The 22389-nt window shown below is 36.2% G+C and overlaps 2 protein-coding genes across 2 annotated transcripts in view; both read left to right on the top strand.

Moving 5' to 3' along the window:
- Position 1: 1 nt before the first annotated feature.
- On the top strand, positions 2–13400 carry LOC127882363 (peroxisomal membrane protein PEX14-like). Its single transcript, XM_052430954.1, has 8 exons — positions 2–86; positions 1138–1176; positions 3057–3141; positions 4309–4428; positions 5196–5290; positions 7012–7179; positions 10030–10118; positions 12489–13400. Exons 1-8 carry the CDS (start codon positions 66–68, stop codon positions 12883–12885), a joined length of 1014 nt encoding a protein of 337 aa, XP_052286914.1. The 5' UTR covers positions 2–65; the 3' UTR covers positions 12886–13400.
- Positions 13401–19037: 5637 nt separating this feature from the next.
- LOC127882333 (p53 apoptosis effector related to PMP-22-like) overlaps positions 19038–22389 on the top strand; it is an 8387-nt gene continuing 5035 nt past the window's right edge. The window contains exon 1 of the mRNA XM_052430901.1: positions 19038–19623. Within this exon, the coding sequence (XP_052286861.1) occupies positions 19555–19623 (69 nt within the window). The 5' untranslated portion in view covers positions 19038–19554. The remainder of the gene's footprint in view (positions 19624–22389) is intronic.

The raw sequence follows: 22389 nt of genomic DNA, 5'->3' as shown, positions 1-22389 counted from the left end.
AATCTAATTGGACTGTTTTATTTTAATGGACCAATCAGCAAATCGATTACGAAGGCATTAAGAAAATGGAAGACCACGGGAGGAAGGTTATTATTTAGATTATATTATTTTATTTGTTTTATGGAATGTCAGTTAAACTTGTTGCATGCTTATTTCATAAAATGTTAAATTGAAACAACATGAATTTCTTTTTTTGATAAAAGATTCGTTCTTAAAATGCTGTGTTGCTTAAAAACTTCAGTCTTAAGTCATTTGCGTTTGAAAACAGTTTCTCATTCTCAAACTGTATGGCTAACTTAATTAGTATCGAAACGGACTCTAGATGACAATATACGATCCGTGGTATCGACAGTAGTCTAATGTATTTCCGAGAAATTATGGTGTAGACCATACGTTGATAATAAAATCGGTGAAATATGATACATGCACTTTAATATACAGTATTGACTATTGTTGTGAAATAAGGTCACTTCCAACAGCCTTGCTGTTGGGCTAGCTTTTTAGCCAAGTGGTTAAAGTGTCTGACTACCACTCTGGAGGTCGTTGGTTCAATCCCCGGCCTGAGCTCAGTATTTTCACATTAATGGCGACGAGGCAAAAAGAACTGTGAATGCGGGAACTGAGCTGTTTTATGGTTTCTGGGAGGGCCATGCGGATGCAAGACATGCTGTAGCGGGCGTATCTGGGCATTGAAACATTAAAAGGGAGAGGAGTGTAGTGAAATAAGGTCACTTCCAACAGCCTTGCTGTTGGGCTAGCTCTTTAGCGACGTGGTTAAAGTGTCTGACTACCACTCTGGAAGTCATGGGTTCAATCCCCGGCCTGATCTCAGTACTTTCACATTAGTATGGCATCTACAATTTTATCAGTGAGTAGAGAGACACGATTTTCTTTATGGTCCAACCATAACTGTTGTATGACTTACTTTATTTTTACCTTAGAAAAGAACCGGAAATGACAATCACCAAGAAAAGCTTACATCATCATGTATTGTTACATTCAGTGATATTGCCATAGATCACTGTGCAATTCAGCGTAAATATTATCAAAATTGAATGTCATCTTTTAATCCTGGTTACTTACATGGAATAAGTAATTAATTGCATGGCAATTATTTAACATTGTATTATTTTGTAGGTTGCTCCTGGTGAACCAGTATCATTTCGTGAAGACTTGGTAAGAAATGGTTTATTTATGATATTCACTCGTAAGGCCATTTACATCAAATCATTGAGACTTAAATTATGCCCTTGATATAAATACCTCAACAATTACTTCATGTACGGATTGACAGAGGTCAAAATATCGACATAATATTTTGACCGAAACTTATACATACAAGTTTATAAGATAAAAGTTCAGTTTTTTTATCTGATTTGGGGGAAAGGGCCTGGCCTTTTTTGAGGGGGAAAAAAATGCGCGAAATGCCGGATTTTGAGGGGAAAAAATAATGCGAAACGCGTGTTTTAGGGAAAATAAGGAAAGTCTTAAATAATCAATTTAACATATTTTACTGTTTTTAAAACAAATTCAAGGCAACAGATAATTTAATTATGCAATATGTTCTATTTTCTACACTGGATCAGGTAAACTTATGTATTTAAAGTTAAACAAATAAGAAATCTGGGGGAAAATTTACCTGCTGAGGGGAAAAAAAAACCGACAGGAAAGGGCCGTTTTTCGGTGGGTCATAAAGAAGGAAAAAAAACCTGAATTTTTAAACTATTTTATTATGCCCCCCTTCGAAGAAGAGGGGGTATATTGCTTTGCTCATGTCGGTCTGTCTGTCGATCCGTCCACCAGGTAGTTGTCTGTCGGTCCGTCCACCAGGTGGTTCTCAGATGATAACTCAAGAACGCTTGGGCCTAGGATCATGAAACTTCATAGGTACATTGATCATGACTCGCAGATGACCCCTATTGATTTTGAGGTCAAAGGTCAAGGTCACGGTGACCCGAAATAGTAAAATGGTTTTTGGATGATAACTCAAGAATGCATACACAGCCAACAGGGCGAACTCTGAACAATATAACTGAAGCAACTGGTCTGTAATCCTAAATCTATAATTATCAGTTCAATGAAACATCATCCTTTGAGTAAAATAAAGTGGATCGGTAAAAATATTATCAGAATATGAGATTTTTTGTATATTTTGTATATTAAATATTGTGTTAATGTTAAATTTTGTTGATTAATATAAATATAAGCAGGACAGGGGAGACAATACACTATTATATCTTTCTTATATACAGGGGAAACAAATGCAATAAGTTTAAATTTCATGTTTAATGAAGAGAGGATGTTTATCATGTCAGTGTGAGATCATTTGTTATTTTTTATGATCACATTTTTTTAAACATCTTATAAATTACCCCACCCCACATTATACCCCCCTCTCACCCCCCACCTCCCACCCCCCTACCCCCCACACCCCCCAAAAAATAATATATATTTTTTTAAACATCTTATGAATTACCACCCCCCACATTATACCCCCCTCTCACCCCCACCCCCTACCCGCCCCCACCCCCCCTACCCTCCCCCCCAAATTTTTTATGTATTTTTTTTTTAAACAACTTATAAATTACCACACCCCACTCTCACTCCCCCCTTGATCATGACTGGCAGATTACCCCTATTGATTTTCAGGTCACTAGGTCAAATGTCAAGGTCACAGTGACTCGAAATAGAACAATGGTTTCCGGATGATAACTTACATTAGGTCAAAGGTCAAGGTCACAGTGACAAAAAACGTATTCACACAATGGCTGCCACTACAACTGACAGCCCATATGAGGGGCATGCATGTTTTTCAAACAGCCCTTGTTTAGTTTGATTTTAATAAAAGGCTGACTCGCTTGATAGAGACACTCAAAGTGTCTTTCCTGGAAAAAAAACAGACATCCAGTACTAAGTGTCTTTTAGAACAGTTCCTTAATTTAACCCAGGTCATCCGGGACTCAAATATAATCCATTTAATAACAGATTATCTTAAGCATGCAGCTTTTTGTCTTTAAAAGAGTTTATAAGATCATTTAATATTTGTTGACTTTCAGGTTGCTACAGCTGTGAAGTTCCTACAAAATCCAAAGGTTCAACAGAGCTCCTTGGATCAGAGGAAGGCCTTCTTGCAAAAGAAAGGTACCAATGATTCATGGTACTTGTGTGGTCATACACAAGTTTTTGTTGCTATCCCCCTCAATAAAGCATATGTCTCTCTGATGTCATAAAATAACTTGTTTTGATGAAGTACTCATACACTTCTAAGTGCATAACATTTAAATTTGCATGAATTATACCATGAAGATGTTCTTGTTCAATTTGTATTATTATCACATCCTGGGCTACCGCTAGGTGAAAAATTGTTGCCACACATTTTATCTTGTTATGTCTTAAATCTTACTCTTTTTGATATTGGATAGGTGATTGTGAAGAAAAACTTGAAGCCAAGTGAAAATTTCTTTTAGTCTATTTTTATGCCCCCGAAGGAGGGCATATGGTGATCGGACTGTCCGTCACACTTTGCGTTTAGGTTTAGAAAAATGCTCATAACTTCGATGTCGTTTCAGATAGCAATTTCATATTTGGTCTTCATGTGTATATGGACAAGGCCTTTCCATAGGCACACAAATTTTGACCCCTGTGACCTTGACCTTGAACTAAGGGTCCGCGTTTAGGTTTCGAAATCTGCGTTAAGGTTTCGAAAAAAGCTCATAACTTCTATCAAGCATTTTAGAGGGCATATGTCATCCTATGGTGACAGCTCTTGTTCTTATTAGAGCCATTAGCTAATTTGGTAAATGTCAGAGCAAGCCATGCATGATACCACATAGACAATGCTTTTGTTAGTTATGCTTTTGTTTTGCCACTTGTTCAATATCTATTTTTACAAAATTATTGCAGCTTTGTATGTGATAACCACATGAGGAATTGTTTTTTGTGAAAAGCTTTAGTTTGTTCCTATGTTGCAGATATTTCTCCTCTCCTTATTTAATAGAGAATGTAATCGGCAAAAGCCACATACAACATGTACATGTTTGAATATGCTGTATATTTAAGGAAGCTTTGATTATATTTATTTATATTTTAATGAATAAGTTTATCCACTATTATATGAGGATCCTTAGACAGGCCAGGTTGTAAAAACTACACTCTGAAATGCGTAGTCAATTTGCGCAAGAATTTTGTTATATAATTTGTAGTAAAGAGTATGAAAAATCAATGGTATTCTTACAACAGTATAAGTGATTTAGCCTTAGGGCCAAATGACTCATGATTGATCACATGATTGTGTGTCACATGATCTAGGATTGACCAATGAGGAAGTAGAAGAAGCAGTGCAGAGAGCTGGTTGCCAGAATGCCTCTTTGTCTATTGGAGCAGGGAACCAGTCAGTCAGTGTGCAGGGTCCAGTGGTTCCCAGCAATGGTAAGCTCTTGCACTCCATTCAAGGAGTAAAATGTTTAATATTTCCTTTTTAACCCTTTAGCACTCAGATACGCATTTTGATGCATTTGCAGTGCCTTTGTAAATGAAATAAAATTTAAATTTTAAGGCATTTCCTTCTAGATTAAAGTTGTAAAGGCTTCATTTTAAACACTAAGGTACTGACGAGCAGCAAACAGCATAAAACCTGAACAGTCTGCAAGCCACTTGAAGGCGCTTCCGGTTTTATGCTGGTTGCAGTAAGCCATTTTCTCTTTGCTTCTGAGAGGGAAAGGGTAAGTTCAAGTTACCACGAGGTAATTTAGACAAAATGGCTGACATTATAGATGTTAAGGGTAAAATGCTAAAAATTCTTCTTTAAAATTGATTATCCACATCCACAATCTAATTAAGTTATTTACTTCGAGGGTACTCAAATGTTTTTGGATTAGTAAGAAAGAACTCAATTATCTTTCTATTTGTTAGAATGTCTGTATGTCTGTGCAAACTTGTCTGTGAATTATCCTACTCTTTTCAACATTCAACATTCAAACATGCAGGGACTGTTCTTTAAGATTGGAAGTAAAGTTGTGCATACAAATTGGGATTACCTGATTTAGTTTTGAATATCTAATTTTAAAAATTAAGTTATTGGTACAGGTCGAAAAAGAACACCTGATCTACAAAAATGTTTTAAAACAATGCCCCTGGTATTTATCTGCCATGTGAGAAAATTGTAGAGTCACTTAAGTCTGGTATTTCAATTTCAGCCATAGAGAAGAGTGGATGGACGAGATCCAGGGAGCTTCTTGGTATGGTTGCCATGGTGGCAGGATTGTCTTATGCTGCACACAGGCTGTACAAGGTAACATAGCTTTGTGATTTATGAAGCTTATTATGGAAGTCTTTACATGTGAGCAAAAACTGGGCTTAACCCTTTGCATGCTGGGAAATTTGTCTTCTGCTAAAATGCCGTCTGCTGAATTTATAAAATTAGCATTTTCTTTGTTTTTTTTCAAAGAATACTATCAGAATAGCAAACAGTTTGGATCCTGATAAGACGCCACATTCTGTGGTGTCTCATCTGGATCCAAACTGTTTGCAAAGGCCTTTAAAATTTGGTTCCCGCACTGAAAGGGTTAATGCTAAAGCGTTAAGTGTAGTCCAAGAATAGCCTGTGCAATACCCTCAGGGCCGACACTTAACGCAAGAACTTGATTGTAGCTAAGAAGAGACTCTTTTGAAACAAAAAATACCATAAAAGCCGAAAGTGGTTGTCCCTGATAAGCATGTGTGCACAGCACAGGCTAATCTGGGACGACACTTTAGGCACATGCATTAAAAAGAAACATTTAAACAGAGCAAGGCTCATATATATTATTATATTTTCATCAAGATTTAATGTTCTTTTTACTAAGATTCTTTATTTCACTGAAAGTCATATGAGCAGCAGTGTTTGAAAATCAGGCTTAATGTATGTGCATAACGTATTGTCCCAGATAAGTCTGTGGGTAATGTATGTGCATAACGTATTGTCCCAGATAAGTCTGTGGGTAATGTATGTGCATAACGTATTGTCCCAGATAAGTCTGTGGGTAATGTATGTGCATAACGTATTGTCCCAGATAAGTCTGTGGGTAATGTATGTGCATAACGTATTGTCCCAGATAAGTCTGTGGGTAATGTATGTGCATAACGTATTGTCCCAGATAAGTCTGTGGGTAATGTATGTGCATAACGTATTGTCCCAGATAAGTCTGTGGGTAATGTATGTGCATAACGTATTGTCCCAGATAAGTCTGTGGGTAATGTATGTGCATAACGTATTGTCCCAGATAAGTCTGTGGGTAATGTATGTGCATAACATATTGTCCCAGATAAGTCTGTGGGTAATGTATGTGCATAACGTATTGTCCCAGATAAGTCTGTGGGTAATGTATGTGCATAACGTATTGTCCCAGATAAGTCTGTGGGTAATGTATGTGCATAACGTATTGTCCCAGATAAGTCTGTGGGTAATGTATGTGCATAACGTATTGTCCCAGATAAGTCTGTGGGTAATGTATGTGCATAACGTATTGTCCCAGATAAATCTGTGGGAAATGTATGTGCATAACGTATTGTCCCAGATAAGTCTGTGGGTAATGTATGTGCATAACATATTCATATTGTCCCAGATAAGTCTGTGGGTAATGTAAGTGCATGACATATTCATATTGTCCCAGATAAGTCTGTGGGTAATGTATGTGCATAACGTATTGTCCCAGATATTTCTGTGGGTAATGTTGGTCAGTTCTGATGTTGGTATTTGAGAGCCTTGCTTCAGTAAGGCTAATGTGATCAAATCTTTCGTCAGTCAAGTCCACGCACACCTTCAGGGCACTAGATTAAATGGAGACGCAGGTGCTTAGATAAAACAAAGAGTTTAAGTACCATAGTTAGATTAAATAAAGGTAAGGTTTACAGGGGGGAACGTTTCAAAATTTAGCCATTATTTTATCATTTCTTTTCATGTTGTTGTAGTTGCTGTAATTGATCCATTTTTGTGAAGAATTTTGTATTTCACAGTCATATTGAATTATTCAGGAATTTCTGCGTCCATGGTTATTTGGAGGAGTGACAGATGCGAGTAGGCTTGAGATACTGGAAAAGCTGGTCAACCAATCAAACGAAAGATTGGCCAAAATAGAGGTCTCTCTTGATGATCAGAAGGGGAAACTGCAGGGTTTGTCACATGATGTCAACAGGAAATCGGTAGGTGGCATTTGCTCATTGAGAATACAGTAATTAATGGTTTTGCCAATCCTACAGATAGCGAGAAACTTGTGGGACATGTATGACTTAAAATGTTGCTGGAATAAATTGTTTACCCACATTGAACCTATTGGTGCTTACTCAACTTTAGTTGAAGGACGTCTTTTCTAACCATTAATTGATTTGAGGTGTTAAGTTCTATTCCACGATATATTCTGTGCAGACTGCATGGTCAGCGGTGGCACTTGCATTAACTCTTTCAAGTCTTATATGGGTGTAAACATGAAGACCTATAGATTTATCCCAGGCATTTTAGACTATCTATTTGTCCGTCTGTATTTATGTCCTGTCATAACTGACAAAGTATTTCAGCTAGATTGATGAAACTTTGTATGTTGATTGAGGGCTATATGTGGAAAATGTACTTCATTTCTGGTTTTTAACCAGGTTTTCCGAAGGAAAAAACTGGTTATAAGATTGGCGAATGCGGGCCGGCATGTGGAACAAGCTTCTCCGTGCCATAACTATGTCGTTCAATGTCAGATTTTAAAATAATTTGGCACATTTATGCACCATCATTGGACAGTGTGTCCCGCAAAAAAAATATGTCGATATCTCCAAGGTCAAGGTCACACTTTGAGTTCAAAGGTCAAAAATGGCCATAAATGAGCTTGTCTGGGCCATAACTATGTCATTCATTGTCAGATTTTAAAATCATTTGGCACATTTGTTCACTATCATTGGACGGTGTGTCCCGCAAAAGAATTACGTCAATATCACCAAGGTCAAGGTCGCCACGACTAAAAGTAGATTGATTTTGAAACAAGGGGGTAACTGTGATGAACAATCAGTAACAAGGCACAATTTGGGTTGTCTCCCTTTATCAGAAATTTTTTTAGAATTGAAAACCTGGTTTTATGACAATTTTGTCCCTTGTTTTTCAGCTAAAATTGCGATAGCATCGGTTGCAAATGTAATTTAACCCTTTCCCACTGAGAAGCAAAGTAAAATGGCTATTTGCAAACAGCATAAAACCAGAACAGCCTGCGAGTTACTCAGTCTGTTAAGTTTTAATGCTGTTTGCTGCTCATCAGTATCTAAGGTTTGGAGTTGAAGCCTGAAAAGCTTGAATCTAGTTAAAAAGGTCTTCAATTCAATATAACTTTAATACTAAGATATTAAAAATACATGAAAATACATAATTATCTAAGTAGTAAAGGGTTAAAACTTGAATCTGCATCCTGATACCTATCAAAAGTACTTATGCCATGTTATAGATGGCCATATTGTGAGTATGCATGTTTTTTCTAGTTTTTTTGTTAGACCTTAATTGTGGTTGTTATAGTTACGGTAAATGATTAAAAAAAAAAATCCGTATCCTGCCATAATCAACAGTACTCAAGCCAGTTTAATGAAAATCAGTATGTTGATAGATGGCCCTTACTAAAAAGTACTACAGCTAGATTAATGCCATTAATTGAGATCCTCTTTTCATTTCAATATCAATAAACCAATCCATTCTCTTTTTGACCTTTAACCATTATTAAAAGTCTTGTTCCACAAAGCCTCTCAATTTCTACTTCCCTTAACCCTTTACCACTTAGAAACGTATTTAACCCTTTACCACTTAGATATGTATTTTTTAGGGATGGCAAAATTATTCGAATATTCGAATATTCGATTGAATGGTCAGCATTCGAATAATAAAAATGATATTCGCATATTCGCATTTTTTTCCAAACGTAATTTCACCAATATTTAATGACCTGCGAACCGCTTACTAAAATGCAACCGAAATCACCTGGGAGTAACATGTTTGACGTGACCTTCTTCGTGTCAAACTGATAACGCGGCCCGTATCAGTGTTGATTGCGCAATGCAATATACACGCTCTAAGAAAGGCCCCGACTGTTGTTTGCCAATGGGGTGCCAATTAACGGTTTCAATTGACTGGCGAATAATAATTAAGTTTTGTGATCACAGTATGTACAGCCATTAAAATGTGTGAATTACTCAAATCGCGCAATGCAATATACTTACTATAAGAAAGGGCCCGAACTGTTGTTTGTCAATTAGGTACCAATTACGGGTTTCAATTTACTGGCGAATAGTAATTTAGTTTTTGTGATCACAGTTTAAACAGACATTTAAATATGTGAATTACTCAAAAGTAACAGATGATATAAATTAAACAATCATCAAGGAATCATAATTCAAATCTGAAAATGCCACCAGCCCTTTCTGCAGTATGGAATACTTTACACGGTCTGTGGATAAGAAGACCGCAACGTGTATTGTGTGTAAACTTAGTTTTACATATGCGCGGTCTGCTACAAATCTGTGGAATCATTAAAAAATAAAATTCTATGACACGATGTTTTTCATTCTATTTGTGCCCGATCACAGTATCGGTCATAGTATTAGTCGACAGCGATACAATTAGTCGATAGCAACGTTAATAAACAGCCTCGTATTTAGCAAACGGATATAACTTACAAACCAATGGAAATTAACACATAACAAGGAAAAATCAATCCAGCCGTTTTATGCGAATATTCGAATATTCGATTGAATGAATTTGCGAACATTCGAATACCGATATTTGTATTCTATGCCATCCCTAGTATTTTTACATATTTGTAGTCACTTAGAAAGTTAAATTTGATTAAAGACCTTTCTTGCTAGATTCAACTTTTAAAGGCTTCATTTCCAACCATTAGACACTGATGAGCAGCAAACAGCATAAAACCTGAACAGACTGCGAGTAACTCGCAAGCTGTTCAGATTTTATGCTGTTTGCACATAGCCATTTTTACTTTGCTTCTGATGGGAAAAGGGTTAATGTTAAAGATGGAAGGTACAGGCTGGACGCAAGCAGTTCCTGGGCTTAGTGAGCTGAAGACGGAGCTTAGTTCCATCAAGGGCCTTCTGCTGAACAGGTAAGTGCACTAGTAAGATCTTAAACATCTTGAAGTATGTTTATTATTATGCCCCTCTTGGAAGAAGAAAGGGTATATTGTTTTGCTGGATGTTGGTCTGTCTATCTGTCTGTCTGTCGATAGACCAGTTTGTTTCCAATAAATAACTCTTCAACAAATTGACCAATTGGCTTGATATTCAAAATCTGCTTTGGCCTTGGACAGTAGATGTTCCCTATAGAAATAGGGGTCACTAGGTCAAAGGTCAAGTTAACTATAACACTAAGTGTAAAAATCGTTTCCGATCAATAACTCGTCAACCAATGAACCAATTGGCTTGATACTTCACATGTGCATTGGCCTTGGACAGTAGATGACCTCTATTGAAATTGGGATCACTAGGTCAAAGGTCAAGGTCACTAACACTAAGTGTGATAATCATTTCTGATCAATGACTCGTCAACGAATTGACCGATTTGCTTGATACTTTACATATGCATTTGCCTTTGACAGTAGATGACCCCTATTGAAATTGGGGTCACTAGGTCAAAGGTAAAGGTCACTTATGTACTAAGTGTGAAAAATTATTTCCGATTTATAACTCGTCAACAAATTGGCTTGGTACTTCACATGTGCATTGGCCTTGGACAGTAGATTACCACTAGGTCAAAGATTAAGGTCACTGTTACAAATCAAGAGTAAAGTTTCCGATCAATAACTCTTCTACTGATTCACGCATTGGCTTGATACTTCCCATGTGAATTTGCTTTGGACAGTAGACGACCCCTATTGAAATTGGGGTCACTAAATCAAAGGTCAAGGTCACTGTTACACACTAAGTGTGAAATCGTTTCCGATCAATAACTTGTCACTTGATTCACTGATTTGCTTGCTACTTCCCATGTGCATAAGCCTTTGTTATTAGATGACCCCTATTGAAATTGGAAACACTAGGTCAAAGGTCAAGGTCACTGTCACACACTAAGTGTGAAATTGTTTCCGATCAATAACTCATCAACTGATTCACCGATTGACTTGATACTTCTCATGTGCCATTGCCTTTGAAAGTAAATGACCCCTAATAAAATTGGATTCACTAGGTCAAAGGTCATGGTCACTGGCACAATAAATGGGAAAAGTGTTTCCGATATATAACTTGTCAAAGAATCAACCGATTGGCTTGATACTTTCCATGCACATTGGTGTTGGACAGTAGATGACCCCTAATAAAATTGGGGTCAATAGGACAAAGGTCAAGGTCACTGTTACAATAAGTGTGAAAGGTGTTTCAGATCAATAACATACCCATTGGCCTTGGACAGTAGATAACCCTATTGAAAGTTGGGTCACTAGTTAAAAGTCCTGTGTTGGGGGGCATATGTCTCCGAAACCGGAACTCTTTTTTTTTTTAAGACTGTTTCTCACTTGCTATAGTCCATAGTCTTAAACCCTGTATGTACAATTTTAATGAGCTTAATGCTAAATAACTAGAAATTCAATTGAAATAATTCCATGTCACTTTATAGATGCTGTGAAACAAAGAATAATTTTAGCGAATTTTTGTGGGTCCCTTCAACCCAGTGTTCAATGGAAGCTTACATTATAGTGTTGTATCAGTCATTATACATCAATGGAAGCTAGTGTTGTATCAGACATTTTACATCAATGGAAGTTTCCATAAAAGTGTTGTATCAGACATTATACATCAATGGAAGCTTACATTATAGTGTTATGTCATTGTATAAGTATCCATACTTGTAAGAGCATATAAATATGCCTGGTTTTATGATTCATGCATTTCATGTCAGCAAAATTAATCCAATGCACAGTAGCAAGACCACACTTGGTAAATAATGTGATGAATGGGATCAAGGTTAACCCTTTGCATGCTGGGAAATTTGTCGTCTGCTAAAATGTCGTCTGCAGAATTTCTAAAATTAGCATTTTCTTCTATTTTTTTCAAAGAATACTATCAGAATAGCAAACAGTTTGGATCCTGATGAGATGCCATGTTCTGTGGCGTCTCATCTGGATCCAAACTGTTTGCAAAGGCCTTTAAAATTCGGTTCCTGCACTGAAAGGGTTAAGGTCACCCTTACTAAATTAAAATGTACAAAAATGGTTTTGATTGAGTAAGAAATTTAGTGATTGGATTGAAACTACCCTCAATACCCTCAAAAAAGTGGGGCTAAGGATACTGTATTACTAAAAAATAAAAATAGAAAATGATTTTCTTCCAACTTAACACACAAATATAGACATCAGTGCTCAGATGTGATCTTTGTGAAATTTCCCATGTTACTTGCAAGAAATGTAGAATAAAAAAATATTGCTATATGGAGTTGTTATTAACCTTATGATAACTAGGTATCTATGTGTTTCATGTTGCAGACGACAATTTCCACCAGTGCCTAGTACTACACCAATATTGCCATCCTGGCAACTTGCCAGCAACTCTGGGGATGCTGATTCTAACAAGAAAGGTAGTACTGATGGCGTTCAAGAAATTCCTAAAATAACATTTTCTGCATCTTCCAGTGGGGCTTCCCCAGAGCTGCATGCTACTCAAAATAGTACTGATGATGTCATAGATGAAACTGTTGTTACTAAAAATAACTCAAGTGACAATGAACCTGAGGATTTCACCGCAAGAAACGCAACAAGTAATTTAGTATCAAAGGTATCCTTTCACAATGGGGAAAGTGAACATTTGAATGAAAGCAAGGAGGATTTGGAGGAATCGAGTTCAGAAAAAGAATTTGCGAATCAGGACCTGGAAAATGAATAATTATGAAATTCGTTTGTGAATATGTTATGATGAATCAAAATATAAAGTATTGTAGAACATAGCCACTTAATTGATTCTATTGTTCATATATCTGGAATATCTGATAGTGGTTCAGCAATTAACTATTGCAGAAAATTTAATGGAGTTTATTCTTCATTTAGTTTGTCTTGAAAATTTCTTTAAATATTTCATTTGAACGAAGTAAGATTTGTTTAAAATATTGGTTTTATCAACAATTGATAGTGAAAGGTTATTGAGGCATCCACTGGAGATTCTGTTCTAAAGTAATACAATTACTAGACTTTTTGTTCAAATATAACCATTGAGATTGTGATATGATACAATTATATAACAAATGCAGTTAATAGTTATTACAAATAAATGCATAATAATTGCTATTTTGTAAACCACTGTTAGTCAGACAATGCAAGCTGTATTTAGAGTTAGTTTAAACTTTATTTCATGCAAATAGTGCATGTAAACATTATTCAAAATATACAGATACCAAAATTGAATGTGCTTTGGATTTGAAAACAAGGTCGATGTGACACTTATATAAATTCCTCTCCATTTGTGTGGAGTTGCGACTGTTAACATTGTGGTCAGAAGTGGAAGTGTAAGTGTTTAGTTTACATGTTCAAAGGGTATGAGTAGACAAAATATAAAAAAAGAAAAACACGCAGCAAACAAGAAAAATTGTTATTTTATATGTAAACTATTCCTTCAGGGTTCATCATGAGATGTGTAATGGGAATATACGTATCTTATTGTATATATGCAACCAGAATATGGACATTTAAATAGTAATTGAACATCAAATGTTCAGCAATTAAGATTTGTGATATTTACATATTTTCAATACCATTGTCTTGGCTGTTATTATGTTTCAATTCAAAGAAACATTGTACACCAACTATTGGGTGAAGTCACTTCAAATGTGCATATACATATGGGCTGTGCTCTATGAAAAGAGGGTTTACAGCATGTGTATAAAGTGTTGTCCCATATTAGCCTGTGCAGTACGCACAGGCTAATCATGACAACCCTTTCTGCCTTAACCTTTTGCTAAGAAGAGACTTTATTTTAACAAAAAAACATTAAAGCAGGAAGTCTGATTTGCAGACTGCACAGGTTAATCTGGGATCAAATTTTATGCACATGCATTAAACCCCCTTTTCACAGAGCACAGCCCATATTAATAAGCACAATAATAGGGTTGAATGTAAAACAATGTAATACACCATAATATATTGATATATATAATAATATATCAACATTTTACATAATAAAAATATTGAGTATCAGTGAATCTACAAAATTACTATTATTCACTACATATATTCATGATACAGTAACTGAGTTGACAGATTTTGAAAACGCTTTTAATGACCCAGTGGTTATTCATCAACTTTCTGAGTGGTAAATAGGTTAATGTATGGTAATATCTGGTAATAAATTTGAGTGAAACATATGGTCGGAATACCGATTCATGTTCCCTGGTGATTTTTATTTTCAGTATTGATATTTCAAATAAAATATTTGTAATATGTTTTTAAAATATCTCCCCTCCGCCCGTATTAACCATGCCTGTCTGCTGTATATTTCCTATCTCCTTTAAAGGATTTACATAGAACTTGGCACAAATGTTTCGGTAGTGCAAAAGGCATGCACTTTTGCTAAAGGTCACGGTTATGCAGTAAAGTTAAGTTTTGAGTCTCCATTTCGAGTTTGACTTCTGTGAATACATGATATCCGCTTTATCAACCTTTGAAAGTAAAGGGTAGACCGCAGTAGGCCTTACTAATCACTAGTTCGTTCTACACCGTCTTTTAACATAGTATTCTTGTGATGCTAATTTCAAGGGTATTGGGTAATTTGCAGAATGCATTGGGTAGGCGCAAGACTCAATGTCAAGGTAACCCATTGGAGGTTATCACGGCAGAGAATATATATATGCATCGCTCTGTGAAAAGGGGATTTAATGCATACAGGTTTCAGGGCGGAACGACCCGATACAATCAGAGACGGTACTCTCCGCCTAAACGTTATTTTTCCTAAAATTAGTGTCTTTAAGCGAAAAATATCATAATCGCGGAAAGTGTCGTCCCTGATTAGGCCGTGCAGTCCGCACGGACAGTCCGTACTGGCTAATCTGGGACGACATTTTGCGCACATGCATTAAACCCCCAGTTCACAGAGCTCGGCCAATTACTCATGTAATAACAGGCTTTCCGGTAAGCGCAGTGGTTGGTACTTGCGCTTCTCACCCCGATGATCCTGGTTCACCGCCGCATGCTAGAATGGTAGGTTATTCAGTTCGGGTGGTGTTTCACCTGGATACTTAGGGGCCACACAGCACAAGACAAAAATTGAATATTTTTCAGTAAAATTCGAATTACTGGAAATTACAGCTATTATTGAAAATTAGTCTAAACTTTCGTGAGTCGAGTAAGAAAATACGGTAGGAGTGCTGGGCCATACTCTGGGTCCTCGCAAAACGCAGCCTTGGGTGCGAAAGGACCTCATTACCTTTGAACACACATGCATACTTGTACTAAAAGAACTATTTACTTACATGTTAATATAATGTGATTGCAATATTTCACGTACACACGGTAATCAATTTAAAACATGAAAGCGTATGTATTGAGAGGCAATAGCGTGTACTTGTGTATTGATGAAAAAGTCTTGCATTTAATAGTTGATGCAATTAGTTACATACAGTAATTAATTTCACGATTATTACTATTATGCATGAAAATAAGTAAACATACGTTCTCTGAACATTTATTCTTTATATCCTGGGAAGAAACCAAGTTAATTAATAGGTACGGAATACGGATCTAATTCATAACGTCTGTAGTTCGTGAATCATGAATGTATGCTTTATTTCGCTATTCATATTCCATCATAATGTAACTCCCCGCGATATTAATAAGAAACACCCAGTCTTACTGTGCGAACATTAGCCAGAGGTCAGGCCCTATAATCGAATATCTTTTTATATGAACACGGTACTCTGGATCAGGAGACGACTTATTGCTTAAATTACGGATGAGTCCGGAGATAGCCGATGTATCACGATTGTGAACACGGACGGCAACGTAATGCTTCTTCAAAAAAACCTTTCATATTTTTCACATTATTTTCTTTGGAAAACACATGTGCCCTCTAGCGTCCGTTCTGTGCGATTAAAGTAGTGATTTATGATGTATTGCACGGCTTAAACCAAAGTGATGTTTAGAAAACGGTGTCATAAACGATAAGTTGGCATGTTTTCGGGTGACATTTATGTCTTGTTCGGAGTTACATCCTATCAACAAATTAGGTATCCCCTTTTTGTAGTGTAGTCATACTCCCCTTTATTGTTTATTTAACAATACAGTTTTCCAATAAGGAAACCCTAATATGACTTTTATCGTGCAGTGTGCAGTGTTATATAATAAGGTATGCATTAACCCATTTATGCCTAGTGGACTCTCCCATCCTTCTAAATTGGATCAATTTATCACCAAAATAAGGGATGTCAAGAATATTTATTTCTATATTAAGAATATTTCATAAAGAAATTCCTTTTAAACAAACAGCGCAGACCCAGATGAGACGCCGCATTATGCGGCGTCTCATCTGGGTCTACGCTGTTTGCAATGTCCTTTTTACAGGACGCTAGGCATAAATGGGTTAATTGAAAACTGTGTATGATAAATTTTGTCATCCACTATTAATTCTTCGTGATCACACAAATTATTGAACATAGTGTGTTTGGTAATTGGGTAATGTTGTTTTAACTTAATTAAAGTTTATTTAAATCTAGACAGGAGCGTTGGTAATCTACGCATTGAACTTCGAAAAGTATTCATCTTCATAAAAATACACCAAATAATTACTGCAGAGCTTTGAAAAAGTTTTGCGTTTTCTTACAGGCTAGGGTAAATGAAAAATTACTGAAAACGATGAATGTTAACAGTGAGTTAATCGCTGGAGCTACATGACTCGCGAAATAAAATCCGCAAAGCAACTGCAACATGTTGCTGACAAATGGCGCCCAGCATCAGCGCCGATAGTAGCGCCTGACCTACGTCATTAAGCGAATCCATTTGCCCGATGAAAGCATCACTGTACGTACACACGTGTGTTAGGTTTACCTGTAATTAAAGCTGGCGATGGCGTAGCTAGACGAAGCTTAGTTAAGCATCGTTCTGGGAACACTGGACCTTATGTTTGTGCGTAAAGTGTCGTAACATATTAGACTGTGTTTTCGTTTAATAGAGACTTCATTTAAACAATAAATTCCATAAAAGCGGAAAGTGTAATCCCTGATTTGCTGTGCGGACTGCAGGCTAATCAGGTATGCTACTGCGTATACCTATTGAGCCCAGTTTTCACAGAACAAAGTTCATTTAGAAGTACGCCCTATCACATTTCGAGCACAGGGCGGGTCGCTTCAGGATAAGGTGAGCATAAACCCGTGCTTTAATTGTCGTGAGAATGCGCCAACTAATGCATTTGGATCTAAAAATGGGCTGTCAAGGTTTGAAAGTGATCATAACTCTTCATAATTGTGGCTCTGCTTAACGTGAAGTTTGATATGGCGAGTTTCAACTGAATCCTCACATAATGCAGATTCAGGTGCCGACATTATTAAACATTGAAACAACATCAACATGTTTTAACTTGAGCCGTCTTCTCCAAAATTAAAATATTTTATTTTCATGTACACGTATAATGGAACAATAAGTACAGACATCTTTATGGTGATAAAGTAGGTGCTAGGTCTAGATAACTGAGTGTACTCATCAAACCTGATATGTTTATTTAAAGTCTCTATAACGCTCAAAATCAACGAAAATTTCGTTAAGTATTTCGTTTAATAAAGTTAACACCTTAACACGTAAAATAAAGTTAACACCTTAACAATCAGTGTTCCTTGTAGCAATAGCCAAAATTTCAACGCTAGATGTGGTATGATTACATAGATTTTTGTAGACACAAAATGCTCGTTTTATTTATTTGTGGCCACAATTAATTCCCGCGAATATATCTTTTCATACGACACACGAACACTATGTTAGTGTTCATTTGTCGTATGAAAAGATATGCAAAACAATAATAAAAACGAGCATTTTGTATCTACAAACATCTATTTTACCAGACTACATCTGGCGTTGAGATTTCGGCAATTGCCATAAGGAACACTGATTTTTAATTGGTTATGTTTATTTTACGAACAATTGTACGACATTTTCGTTGATTTTGAGTAGTATTGTTACTTTAACGTAAAATAGAGTTTCTTTGTATTTTCAGTGAAATATCAAGAGAACATTTAATTAAATGAATTATTTTAATAGTTTAATATATTATAATAATAATAAAAATATCATTTATAGTAAACTGCATGGTTTGTAAAGGACTGACACCCATTTGTAAAGCCTAAAGTTTCAAATTAAGCGTGAAATTGGCAAAATTAAAGAGATATTATGGGCATCTAACAGTTTATAGGTGTCTTTCTCAACCGTTGTTTATTTTTGGTGTTTTCACTTCATAAACACTTATATTTGTTAATGCAGCATCAACATACTAAAACAATATCCCGGAAAGAGAAAAATAATGCATTTGAATATCAACCGTACTTTTGTTTGACAACTGATCATGCATGTACAATTTGAACCTAAATTTAGTTTTAGTGCAGATTCGTTCATACGACACAAAGACACAATTTTGTTTTACGGATCATTTCGGCTTACAGGACTGGGTGGGTCACGTAAGAATATCGAATATAAAATATATTTTTATAAACAACTGGTAGCAAGATGAGTTGCAGATAATTGATCAGTAACCACTTTAATTGATCAGTAACCACTTTTTAACTAACTATTTTAACCTGTTAATTCTTTTCAGCTCAATTCAACAGTGCAAAATGCCCATAATATCAATCTAATATAGGTTGAATTGTTTATGAAAGTGATATTATGGGCATTTTTCACTGTTGAATTTAAAGTGCGTAGAACTAGAACCCGGTCGTTATGAGATGAAATGTAGGGTACAACAGTAGGACGTACATTTGTATATAGCTACGCCCCTGGAGTTTTTCCGTTAACAAAGCATGCTTAGAAATGCGTTTACATTGTAGTTTATCGACGATGGCTAATTAGCAAGCCAGAAAATATTGTCGGTTCTGTGTGGACCGTCGTGTAGGTACTAATGTTGTACGAACCTATTTCACCATGAACTGCGTGCAGTTCTGTAGGATTGAATGAAAAGCATATACATGAGTGGTGATACAGAGCAAAACAATAAATTATTATTGCGATAAACTGATTTTTTCTCTGGGATTTGCTCATAAACACGCACAGTAATTATACCATTAATGAGTTATTCTTGGAGTGAAGTTATTTAACTTTTTGTAAAATACACGCCGGAAGGTATTGATTTCTACTTGGACCTTAAGTGAAGTAAGTGGCTGTTTATACAATACTGAACATATACGTCGCTATATAAATTCTGCCGTGTGCATGCAGAAGACCTTAAAACGAGTCCTTCAATATAAGTTGGATATTTTATACTTGCCAAACATAAAGTGATACTTTTGAAACACAGTATATTAAAACGTTTGGGCTGGTTTTGAAGTTTGTTTACATACACACTTGTGGATAACTGTTTGTATGCGAAATGAGCGAAACAGAGAAAATGGCTCCGACGGCCTCCATGGAAACCGTGATCATCATAAGACCGTATAAGGTAAGATATTTGTATATGTATACACTAAATCGCTGTTAGGCAAAGTTTTATGAAGATAATTTTACTTTATTTTTTTTCGATCGCATATCTGTTCAAGTCACACTTTCATTGTCTAACCCATTTATGCCCAGTGGACTTTCCCATCCTTCTAAATTGGATCAATTTATTTCCAAAATTAGGGGTGTCAAGTATATTTATTTCTATATTTAGAATATTACTTACTGAAATTCCTTTAAGCAAACAGCGCAGACCCAGATGAGACGCCGCATCATGCGGCGTCTCATCTGGGTCTACGCTGTTTGCAATGTCCTTTTTTTCAGGACGCTAGGCATGAATGGGTTAAGCTTATAAAAATAGAAAGTATCATAATTATATTTTGAAAATTGGGAAAAATATTGAAGTTTAAATATATTTGAATTGTACTGCTAAATATATGGCAAGATATGTACTTGTGCAAACATAACAATGTTTTTGCAGAACTGAAACTGTATGCGCTTGACACTATCACAATAACGTTTTGACACACCCATTTTATAAAAAATAAACAATTGATTTTTGCACAATGTTTAAATTTGAGAACAACCAAGTAGACTGTAAATTCATAGTAAAAGCATTCCACCACAAGAAAAATAAATCAACAACAACAAACACACTCGAACTAAACAAATGAACAACACCAACAAAAATCGCAGAAAACAACAATTAACGGTACAACAACAACAAGATAACCCCCAAAACAGCAACAAAACAAATGGGAAACCAATACAAAACACAAACACATACAATGCTGCCAGGGGACCGTTTCAATAAACATCGTAATACACATGTACGATACGATACATTTTTCAAAGATACATTATTGCTTAAGTCCATATCATATGATAATAAATTTTCAGTACTTAATTTATTACATTCGCATCTCAAGCGCCGTATATATTTGACGAGCATGACGAGCTAGTTCGTCTACTTATTGAGATTACAAACTTCTCTCGTAAGTTGAAATTGTCCAACGATCGTTTATGAAACGGCCCTCAGAGCCATATTAATGTCGTGAGTAATTCATCACTTGGAAGGTTTGTAGTTGTTAAGTTCTCCTGATCTGACTACATGTTTAACCCATTTATGTCTAATGGACTCTCCCATCCTTCTAAATTGGATCAATTTATTTCCAAAATTAGGGATGTTTAGTATAATTATTTCTTTATTTAGAGTATTTCTTACAGAAATTTCTATAAGCAAACAGCGCAGACCCAGATGAGACGCCGCATCATGCGGCGTCTCATCTGGGTCTACGCTGTTTGCCAAGGCATTTTTTCTAGACGTTAGGCATAACTGGGTTAATATAAACAGGTATGAGCAGGTGTGAGCAGACATAAATGTGTATGTGTTGTTTTGTTTTATAAGATCGAAGAACCCGATTGATCATTTCGCATCGTGTCCTAGTCACTTTATCATGAGTTCACAGTGTCACACTATGGACAAACTATGTCTCATGATTTCACAGTGTCACACTATGGACAAACGTTGTCTCATGATTTCAAAGTGTCACACTATGGACAAACGTTGTCTCATGATTTCACAGTGTCACACTATGGAAAAACGTTGTCTCATGATTTCACAGTGTCACACTATGGACAAACGTTGTCCACTTTATGATGATTTCACAGTGTCACACTATGAACAAACGTTGTCTCAAATCATGATCCGACTCATGATTAGTCTTATTATATACGCGAATGTCGGATATAACATGTTCCTTCACGTGATCTAGCTTGGGAGACTGAGACGTACGGTTAATGGTGTTCAATTTATTCTTGCAACAGCTGTGTATTACGGAGTAAGAATCGAGCCATCCTGTGTGTGTCGCATGTTTCAATAAACCATTGCCTTTCTGATATTGCTAACTACATTAGCTGTCCTTTCGGTATGTCAATAATTTACTGCATCTAATGTTATTTTATTTTGATCCCTATGCAGTATACTTGCTGTATACACTATTGGCGGTTTGATGGTTTTCAAGACATATATTCCACTTAAAAAACAGGTTTAAATCCTGAAACAAATAGCGTAACTTTGTTGAAATTGCTATACATTTTCCTTTTACCTTTCTCGGTTATGAGACACAATTTTGTGGTTTATCACTCGTCCTCAGGTCAGACACGCCATTGCGATTTTTTACAGTCCATCACTCATGTATATTATTTCATCGGATCAGAAATGCCATTGCGATTTTTAACAGTCCATCAATTATATATGCTATTTTATCGGGTATAAAACGTTTATTTACTCGTCTGGAACAGTCAATAACTCATACCTACTATTCCGACAGTTAATGGAAAAGTAACAAAATAAATACTCAGCGGTCATGCTTGCACGTGACAGCATTTGCCATCTATTTCCATGACGACGTCCCTATCATCGGTTATAATTGCACGTGCTAGCATTTTCCTTACATTTCCATGTCGACGCCCGTATTTTCGGTGATACTTACACGTGATAGCATTTCCCGTCGGTTGCCATGTGTCCGCTGAAATTCTCAGTGATACGTGCACGTGTTAGCATTTCCCTTCTGTTGGCAGGTCGGTGCTTCAATTCTTGGTGATACTTGCACGTGATAGCATTTTCCTTCTATAAACAGATCGTACCCGCGATTTCATGTGACAAACGTGATATTATTTCCATTCTTATGCTAGATCGTCTGTGATACTTATATATACATGTATAGCGTTTCCCGCATAAGTTCGAATCCAGCGTTCTCCGTGATAC

Source organism: Dreissena polymorpha, chromosome 5 (assembly GCF_020536995.1).
Source record: "Dreissena polymorpha isolate Duluth1 chromosome 5, UMN_Dpol_1.0, whole genome shotgun sequence".
Lineage (NCBI taxonomy): Eukaryota > Metazoa > Mollusca > Bivalvia > Myida > Dreissenidae > Dreissena > Dreissena polymorpha.
Note: the sequence above shows the minus strand (reverse complement) of the source record. Positions and strands in the feature narration are given on the sequence as shown.

Excerpts from the sequence above, each read along its gene's own strand:
- LOC127882363 (XM_052430954.1), top strand. The coding sequence starts at position 66 with ATGGAAGACCACGGGAGGAAG. Across the intron at positions 87-1,137 it reads TGGAAGACCACGGGAGGAAG|GTTGCTCCTGGTGAACCAGT; the intron begins GTTATTATTTAG and ends ATTATTTTGTAG. Across the intron at positions 3,142-4,308 it reads GGCCTTCTTGCAAAAGAAAG|GATTGACCAATGAGGAAGTA; the intron begins GTACCAATGATT and ends CACATGATCTAG.